This window comes from Carcharodon carcharias, chromosome 14 (genome assembly GCF_017639515.1).
Source record: "Carcharodon carcharias isolate sCarCar2 chromosome 14, sCarCar2.pri, whole genome shotgun sequence".
Classification (NCBI taxonomy): domain Eukaryota; kingdom Metazoa; phylum Chordata; class Chondrichthyes; order Lamniformes; family Lamnidae; genus Carcharodon; species Carcharodon carcharias.
Window position 1 is genome coordinate 95577884 of NC_054480.1, and position 10253 is coordinate 95588136.

General features: G+C 45.5%; 1 protein-coding gene across 1 annotated transcript in view; it reads right to left on the minus strand.

Moving 5' to 3' along the window:
• LOC121287554 (A-kinase anchor protein 2-like) overlaps positions 1-5285 on the minus strand; it is a 112118-nt gene extending 106833 nt beyond the window's left edge. Inside the window, exon 1 of the mRNA XM_041205486.1 lies at positions 5144-5285. Within this exon, the coding sequence (XP_041061420.1) occupies positions 5144-5285 (142 nt within the window). The remainder of the gene's footprint in view (positions 1-5143) is intronic.
• Between the last annotated feature and the right edge of the window lie 4968 nt (positions 5286-10253).

The following is a 10253-nucleotide window of genomic DNA, read 5'->3' on the forward strand; positions in this document are numbered from 1 at the left end:
CCAATCCTGCCACTCCCTCAACCACGTCTCTGTGATGGCTGCTATATCACAATTCCACGTGTCAATCCTCACCCTTAACTCATCCGTTTTACCTGTACCAGTAACTCTGTTTCTCTCTCCACAGATGCTGCCAGACCTACTGAGTTTTTCCAGCATTTTCTGTTTTTATTTCACTACTCCATCACACACCTGACTTGTGCCTTGTAGATGATGGGCAGGTTTTAGGGAGTCAGGAGTTTAGTTACTCACCAAAGAATTCCCAGCTTCAGATCTGCTCTTGTAGTGACAATATTTTATCATTATAATGAAGGAAAACACCAAATTGTATCTGAAAATATTGGACTTTAAAAATAAGATCTGAGATTTTAAAAATGCACACAAGCCATTGGTTGGAATGCTGCAGGGTGACTCCCTAAGACGTAATGGAACTCCACTCTGTTGCCAGACAAGGTACTTCTAAAGACATCCAGGAGCTAATTACTCCCTCCGCTAGAGACAAGGGGACATAATGGGAAATGAGCATCATCTCATCAAGAAATCCTCTGAGCAATGACAGATTTATGAATTCGCTTCCCACTTGGAATATAAAAAGAAGGGGGTTAAAAGTGAGCTGAAAAGCTGCCCTGTTGTCTGTCTGTTGGTGGGTGTTCTGAGACAGAGCAAGAGCTGGAAGTTTGACTCAGAAGTAACAACCACACACAGCACCTCTGCAAATCGTCATTTTGGAGGTATCCAGATCTCTCTCCCCTCTACCGAATTCAACACTACAGGAACCTCGAAACCAGCTTTTCTCTACCGAATTCAACATTACTAGAACCTCAAAACTGACTATTTGTCTACCGGAGTCAACTCTACTGGAACCTTGAATCCGAATATTCATCTACCAGAGTCAATTCTACAGGAATCTCGAATCACAACAGCCGCAGCGCTCAATCACCCACGCCCCACGAGTCAAGCATATATATTATATATATATATATATGTATATATTCACTTACTTCAAGCTAAATTCTTACTTTTAACCTGTTTGGGCTGTGTACGTATGTGTTTTATCCTTTCTTGCCTTTAGTAGTTAATAAACTTACTCTTGCCTTTAACTCAAGAAAGCCTGATCAAATTGATTCCTTCAAAAGTAGAATGATTGGGTCTGGGAAAAAGGTATCCGCTAAAGGGATCCTTTTTAGATTAAATCTTGTTGTGACCAACAGAGGGTGGGGAAGGGGGGGCTGTGCATTGAATAAAGACAGGGAGTCTCCTTACCCGGGACATAACAATTTGGGCATGTCCCAGCCAGAAGGTGACAAATTGAGGGATCTCACCTGGATCAACAACTTTGGGGAACCTCACCTGGGGGTGGGACATAACAAATTATATGGCTGGTCCAGTTTGGTGCCTGGTTAATGTTAACCCCCAGGATGTTGATAGTGGCCCTGATGATTTTGTCACACTTTTAAACTTAACACATAATTGGTTGCTGATGTTTTCTGCATTGCTGTACAGGAAATTTAAAGTGATTTTATTTCATGTTACCCCTGATTTAATTTTAACAAGTTTTATTATGACTTCCTTATAGTCTGTTCCAAGAGTATCTATATTAATTCTATCTCCTTTAATACACTGACCTTCCTCCTTATACCTTTTTTAATATCTTTCGGTTATTATCATATTTACCTTCCACCCCTTTATTAGTTTAAAGTTCTATTATTAATCCTTCAACTCAGGCCTTGGTCCCAGCTCAGTTCAGGTGTAGCCCATTCCAGCAATATAGCTTTTCTCTATCTCAAAAACTGTGTACCCATCCCAAGAAATGAAACCTTCTCACCACTCCTTCAGCCATTCATTTACTTTTCTGATCTGTTTGACCCTTTGCCAAATAAGTTAGTTTACCTAATAATCTGAAGATTACTACCCTCGAGCTCCTGCTTTTTAATTTAGTTCCTAATTCCTGATACTCTTTCCCCTGGATGTTCTCCCTGTTCTTCCTTATGTCAGCCATGGCTCAATGGATAGCAAAAACAGAAAATGCTGAAAAACTCAGTAGGTCTAGCAGCATCTGTGGAGAGAGAAACAGAGTCAATATTTCGAGTCCGTAAAACCCTTCTTCAGGGTAGCGCACTCGTCTCTGAGTCAGAAGGTTGTAGATTCAAACCCCACTCCAGGACTTGAGCACAACAATCTGGACTGACCCTCCAATGCAGTACTTGGGGAATGCTGAGCTGTCAGAGATGCTTCCATTCAGATGAAACATTAAACAAAGGCTGCGACTCCTCTCTCAGGTGGATGTAAAAAAATCCCATGGCATTACTTTGAAGAAGAGCAGGGAAGTTAGCCTTAGTGTCCTGGCCAATATTTATCCCTCAATAACCATCTCAAAAACAATTATCCGGTCATTATCACAATTACTGTGCATGTGGGATATTGCTGTGTGCAAATTGGCTGCCACGTTTCCTACATTACAAGAGTGTTTACATTTCAAAACAATAAGTAAATCACTGGTAGTAACTGCTTTGAAAAGCCTCTCCATGGACAGTGGGCATTGGAGAAATACTTGGCACACCTGACCACTGAGGTATCCCCACACTGAACCCATTATGTTTGACAAGATCAGCAGTTGAGGAATTGGTGGGCACATTCCGGAAGGTGATGTTTTAAGGGTCTGCAGTATGACCTGTGGGAGCCAAACTTGGACACTCCTGAACTCCAGGAAACTCTTACGTAAATGTCAATAACGTGACTATGTGACTGATCTGGTAACCGCGAGAGAGTTTGACCTCATTCCTGTCTTCATTCCAATAGATTGAATCAGAGACATGCAGAAGCTGCAGCTGACAGTAAAAAGCCTGATATTGTAGGGTGTGACACAGTGAAACTTGGGCTGCTGTTCTGTACCCTGGACAATCAGGGTAACAGTAGCAGGGGCAAAACTTACTCATGGCCTCAGCTTTATACTTCACTGAGTTGTGCATGTTTCACTGCAATTTTGAATTGTGTAGTTGCTGGATGGGTTATTATGGTGTTACACAGCTAGAAAACTGAATCAACTGGGTGATGGGCTGTCCCATCAACAAATAGACCGGTTTAAAAGCACATCATAACTTTACAATGCCATTGTGTACTATTGAGAGGACTCTTGGAGGTTGTGTCCATCAGATGAGATATTAAACTGAGATGATGGGAGGAGGAAAATATCCCATGACACTGTTCAAAGAGGGGCAAGGGAGTGTTCATCCACATCCTGGTCAATATTTATTCTTCGACGAATGTTAAAACAGATTATCTGGTCATTATCACATTTAGTGTTTGTGCGATCTTGCCGTGTGTAAATTAGCTGCTGTGTTTCCCTAGATTACAGAAGTGACTAGCACTGTATTGTACGTTTAGGTAGCGGTGAATTCCATGTTCGGTTTGGGGAGCAGTATGTCATATGTTGGGTTGGGGAGCAGTAAGCAGTATATTGGGTTTGGGGAGCAGTGTGTGGTATGCTGGGTTTGGGGAACATTGTGTGGTATATTGGGTTTGGGGAACAGTGTGTGGTATGTTGGGTTTGGGGAGCAGTGTGTGGTATATTGGGTTTGGGGAACAGTGTGTGGTATGTTGGGTTTGGGGAACAGTATGTGGTATGTTGGGTTTGGGGAGCAGTATGTGGCATGTTAGGTTTGGGAAATAGTGTGTGGTATGTTGGATTTGGGGAGCAGTGTGTGGTATGTTGGGTTTGGGGAACAGTGTGTGGTATGTTGGGTTTGGGGAACAGTGTGTGGTATGCTGGGTTTGGGGAACAGTGTGCGGTACACTGGGTTTGGGGAGCAGTGTGCGGTATGTTGGATTTGGGGAACAGTGTGTGGTATGTTGGGTTTGAGGAACAGTGTGTGGTATGTTGGGTTTGGGGAGCAGTATTATATTAGATTTGTCAAACACGATTTGCCTTTTAAAAATAGAAAAATAAAATACTGAAGATGCTGGAGGTCTGAAATAATAACAGAGAGGGCAGGAAAAGCTCAGCAGGTCTGGCAGCATCTGTAGAGAGGGAAACAGATTTAAAGTTTCAAGTCCAAAATGACTCCTCTTCTTCTAAGAAAAGCAGGAATGTGAGGGGCAGGTGGCACAAAAAGGAAGGTCAGGGATCGTTTAGAGGGCGGGAGAGATTAAATAACAAAGGTGCCATGGAGCCAAAGGCAATGGCAATGGTAATGATTGTATGAAAGAAACAAATGACTGGTCCTGAGAAGGTGTGCATAGCAGAATAAAGGTCAGCACTATCTGAAGGCAAAATACAATATAAGAGGATACAGACTGGCACTTGGGGATAAAAATCAAAATGGAGGAGAGAGTTCATGGTCTGAAGTTGTTGAACTCAATGTTGAGTCCAGAAGGCTGTAAAGTATCTAATTGAACAATGAGCTGCTGTTCCCCCAGCTTGTGTTGGGCTTCACTGGAACATTGTAACAGGCTGAGGACAGAAATGTGAGCGTGAGAGCAAGATGGTGAATTGAAACGGCGAGTGACCAGAAGGCCTGTACTATGCTTGCGGACTGAGTGAAGGTGTTCCACAAAGCTGTCACCCAGTCTGTGTTTAGTCCCCCAGAGTAGAGGAGACCGCATTATGAGCAGCGAATAGAGTGGACCAAATGGAAAGAAATACAAATGTATCACTGCTTCACCTGGAAGGAGTGTTTGGGGCCCTGGACAGTGAGGAGGTAAAGGGACAGGTGTTGGACCTCTTGAGATTGCATGGAAAGGTGCCATGGGAAAGGGATGGGATGTTGGGGATGATGTGGGAGTGAATCAGGGTGTTGCAGAGGGAATAGTCCCTACGGAATGCTGATAGGAGAGGGGAGGGGAAGATGCATTTGGTGGTGGCATCATGCTGAAGTTGGCGGAGATGGTGTAGGATAATTTTTGAATGTGGAGGCTGGTGGGGTGGAAATGAGGGCAAGGGAAACTCTATCATGGTTCTGGAGGGAAGGAAAGGGGTGAGGGCAGAAGTGTGGGAAATGGTTCGGACACAGTCGAAGGCTATTTTACAAATCCATGCTTGTTTTCTTCATTTAACTCTAATCTCTCCAAGTGTCTGTTATTCCCTTCCTGACTATTGTTTCTAAAACTTTACCCACCACTGATGTTAAACTGACTGGCCTGTAGTTACCAGGAATCTCCTTATAGACTTTCTTGAATAAAGGTGTCACATTTGCTACGTTCCAATCCTCTGACACCTCCCCCATTTCCAAGGAATACTTGAAGATTATTGCAAACCTTTCCGCTTTCTTCATCGCAACTTCCCTTAGCATTCTAGGCTGTAAGCCTCTCCAGTCCAGGTGACTTATCCACTCTCAGCAACTTTATAGCACATCCTGCATTACAATTTTCACCCCATTCATGACCTCTACAGTCTTTGCTTCTACCCATATTTTGTCAGCATCTTCTTCAGCTTGTGAGCACAGTCAATGGGCTCAGGTGAAGTGAAGACGATGTTACAGAGGTGAAAGTTGAGCAGTATTTGTGATGGAGAGAATATGAGGTCGAAATCTTCAGCCAAGTAGAAAACTGATGTTGCAAAAAATCTCTTTCAGGTTGAAACATTGGCCAACAAGGGTAATGGGATCAGTGAATGGCTGATCCAATGGTATCATTAACCCGCTGGGTGGGTTATAATGACCCTGCGCCCAGCCATCCCCCCACTCAATGAGATTGTCTCCTACGTTGTAAACTGTGAAACTGAAGCTGATGTCCCTTCACAGAAGTGGACCTGCTCTCCCCACCCAGTCTGAGCTTACATATGACTCCAGTCCCACACTATGGCTGACTCTTAATGCCCTCAGGGCAATCAGGGAAGGACAATAAATGCTGGCTTGCCACACTCTGGCCCACATCCTATGATCAAGCAATGTTCTCCATACAATATTAATCCCACTCTTCCAACAGTTCAGTGTACATTTCCAGTGCCTGCACTCATTCAGAGGAGATGCGTGTGTATGTTGGTTTATTTGGACTGATTTTAGGAGCTTTCACTCCCAGTGAGGAGCCGCACTTGGCAGGAGCTCCTACTGGAAATTTGGCCATGTGGTGCCATAACTCTGTGCCCATTGTGGGCAGGCAATCACGGGAACATAAGTTCGAATTTCAAAGATACACTTACTCTGGTTGAACCCTGTTAAACTACCTAGACAGTTCTTGGGATGATAGTGCTCTTACCTCTAAGTCAGAAAGTTTTGGGTTCAAGCCCAATTTCAGAGACATGTGCACACAATCTAGGCTGACACTTCAGTGCAGTAGTGAAGAAGTGCTGCCCTGTTGGAGGTGCTGACCTGTGCATTGTATGTAAGTGAAGGCTGTAGTGGAAATAAAAGACCCCATGACATTAATCAAAGAAATGTAGGGAGTAGTCCTGGTGTGCTGGGTACCAATGGTTTCTTAATAGTTTCACAAAAAAAAACAGATTGATGGACCACTTAACTCATTTACTCTTTTAAATTTGCTCTTGGGACATGCGTGGCATTGATAAGGCCAAATCTATTCCAATTCCTCATTACCCTGAAGCAGTAAGAGGTTGTGCTGTGTACAAATTAGCTGCAGTATTTGTCAACATGGCATCAGTGACTACATCAGACATAGTTCAGTAATGCTTACATAGTTTAGGGGCCTCTACATAAATGCAAGTTCCTTCTCTCATATTATTATTAAGACGTTTACACCCTCCTCAGCTCTGTTCCAGAAGTGGTTTGGACTGTACATCTTACCAAAGCTTAGAGTAGAATTTTACTCACTGACCTGTAACAGGGTGGGAGTATCAGCCCCATTCCATCTGCCCCTTAAAGCAAGTAGGTTATTCACCCAGCATGAACATCAAAATTGTATATTTATAGAGCATCTTTATTATAATAAAATAAACCCAAGGTGCTTCACAGGAGCACTATAAAACAAAATATGGCATGGAGTCACACAAGGTGAGACAACCAAAAACATGGTCAAAGAGGTAAATTTTAAGGAGCATTTGAAAGGAGAAAAGAGAACTAGATGGGCAGAGAATTTTAGGAAGGAAATTCCAAAACTTAGAACCTGGGCAGCCGAAGGCATGATCACCAATGTTAGAGCGATGGAAATTGGGGTGCACAAGAGGCCAGAATTAGAGGAGCACAGATAGCTCAGAGAATTATAGAGGAGATTAGAGAGGAAGGGGCGAGGCCATGAAAGGATTTGAAAACAAGGATAAGAATTTTTAAATAAAAACAAAAAAACTGCGGATGCTGGAAATCCAAAACAAAAACAGAATTACCTGGAAAAACTCAGCAGGTCTGGCAGCATCGGCGGAGAAGAAAAGAGTTGACGTTTCGAGTCCTCATGACCCTTCGACAGAACTTGAGTTCGAGTCCAAGAAAGAGTTGAAATATAAGCTGGTTTAAGGTGTGTGTGTGGGGGGCGGAGAGATAGAGAGGGAGAGAGTGGAGGGGGGGGTGTGGTTGTAGGGACAAACAAGCAGTGATAGAAGCAGATCATCAAAAGATGTCAACGACAATAGTACAATAGAACACATAGGTGTTAAAATTAAAGTTGGTGATATTATCTAAACGAATGTGCTAATTAAGAATGGATGGTAGGGCACTCAAGGTATAGCTCTAGTGGGGTTTTTTTTATATAATGGAAATAGGTGGGAAAAGGAAAATCTTTATAATTTATTGGGAAAAAAAGGGGAAGGGGGAAACAGAAAGGGGGTGGGGATGGGGGAGGGAGCTTACGACCTAAAGTTGTTGAATTCAATATTCAGTCCAGAAGGCTGTAAAGTCCCTAGTCGGAAGATGAGGTGTTGTTCCTCCAGTTTGCGTTGGGCTTCACTGGAACAATGCAGCAAGCCAAGGACAGACATGTGGGCAAGAGAGCAGGGTGGAGTGTTGAAATGGCAAGCGACAGGGAGGTTTGGGTCATTCTTGCGGACAGACCGCAGGTGTTCTGCAAAGCGGTCGCCCAGTTTACGTTTGGTCTCTCCAATGTAGAGGAGACCACATTGGGAGCAACGGATGCAGTAGACTAAGTTGGGGGAAATGCAAGTGAAATGCTGCTTCACTTGAAAGGAGGGTTTGGATCCTTGGACGGTGAGGAGAGAGGAAGTGAAGGGGCAGGTATTGCATTTTTTGCGTGGGCATGGGGTGGTGCCATAGGAGGGGGTTGAGGAGTAGGGGGTGATGGAGGAGTGGACCAGGGTGTCCCGGAGGGAGCGATCCCTACGGAATGCCGATAAGGGGGGTGAAGGGAAGATGTGTTTGGTGGTGGCATCATGCTGGAGTTGGCGGAAATGGCGGAGGATGATCCTTTGAATGCGGAGGCTGGTGGGGTGATAAGTGAGGACAAGGGGGACCCTATCATGTTTCTGGGAGGGAGGAGAAGGCATGAGGGCGGATGCGCGGGAGATGGGCCGGACACGGTTGAGGGCCCTGTCAACGACCGTGGGTGGAAAACCTCGGTTAAGGAAGAAGGAGGACATGTCAGAGGAACTGTTTTTGAATGTAGCATCATCGGAACAGATACGACGGAGGCGAAGGAACTGAGAGAATGGGATGGAGTCCTTACTGGAAGCAGGGTGTGAGGAGCTGTAGTCGAGTTAGCTGTGGGAGTCAGTGGGTTTGTAATGGATATTGGTGGACAGTCTATCACCAGAGATTGAGACAGAGAGGTCAAGGAAGGGAAGGTAAGTGTCAGAGATGGACCATGTGAAAATGATGGAGGGGTGGAGATTGGAAGCAAAATTAATAAATTTTTCCAAGTCCTGATGAGAGCATGAAGCGGCACCGAAGTAGTCATCGATGTACCGGAGAAAGAGTTGTGGAAGGGGGCCGGAGTAGGACTGCAACAAGGAATGTTCCACATACCCCATAAAGAGACAGGCATAGCTGGGGCCCATGCGGGTACCCATAGCCACACCTTTTATTTGGAGGAAGTGAGAGGAGTTGAAGGAGAAATTGTTCAGTGTGAGAACAAGTTCAGCCAGACGGAGGAGAGTAGTGGTGGATGGGGATTGTTCGGGCCTCTGTTTGAGGAAGAAGCTAAGGGCCCTCAGACCATCCTGGTGGGGGATGGAGGTGTAGAGGGATTGGACGTCCATGGTGAAGAGTAAGCGGTTGGGGCCAGGGAACTGGAAATTGTTGATATGACGTAAGGTGTCAGAGGAATCACGGATGTAGGTGGGAAGGGACTGGACAAGGGGATAGAGAAGGGAGTCAAGCTAACGAGAAATGAGTTCTGTGGGGCAGGAGCAAGCTGAGACGATCAGTCTACCGGGGCAGTTCTGTTTGTGGATTTTGGGTAGGAGATAGAAGCGGGCCATCCGAGGTTGGGCGACTATCAGGTTGGAAGCTGTGGGAGGGAGATCCCCAGAGGAGATGAGGTCACTGACAGTCCTGGAAACAATGGCTTGATGTTCAGTGGTGGGGTCATGGTCCAGGGAGAGGTAGGAGGAAGTGTCTGCGAGTTGACGCTCAGCCTCCGCGAGGTAGAGGTCAGTGCGCCAGACAACAACAGCACCACCCTTGTCAGCGGGTTTGATGACAATGTCAGGGTTGGACCTGAGAGAATGGAGTGCAGTAAGTTCAGAGAGAGACAGGTTAGAATGGGTGAGAGGAGCAGAGAAATTGAGACGACTAATGTTGCGCCGACAGTTCTCAATGAAAAGATCGAGAGAAGGTAAGAATCCAGAGGGACGGGTCCAGGTGGAGGGAGAATATTGGAGATGGGTAAAAGGATCCGTTGAACTGGGAGAGGACTCCTGCCCAAAGAAGTGAGCCCGGAGACGAAGACGGCGGAAGAAGAGTTCAGTATCATGCCGAGCCCGAAATTCATTGAGGTGAGGGCGTAAGGGTATGAAACTAAATCCTTTGCTGAGCACTGAACGTTCAGCATCGGAGAGGGGAAGGTCAGGGGGTATAGTGAATACACGGCTGGGGTTGGGATTGGAAGAAAGGGTGGGGACGGAGCAACAGGCAGGGGTGGGGGGTCCTAGATGGGTGTTGGTGTCGATGAGTTGTTGTAGCTTGCGTTCCTTAGCACTTGAGAGAAAGAGAAAAAGTTTCTTGTTGAGGCGTCGGATGAGCCGAAGGATAAAATGAAACTGGGGGCACGCGCAGCTTTGAAAAAGGGTACGGCGGTGCTGCTGGAGGGAGAGGTCGAGTGTGTTCATATGGCGGCGCATGGCACTGAGTGTGGATTTCAGAATGTGACGGGAACAGCAGTCCGAGAAACGTTTTATGTCCCAGAGATACCTGTAATCC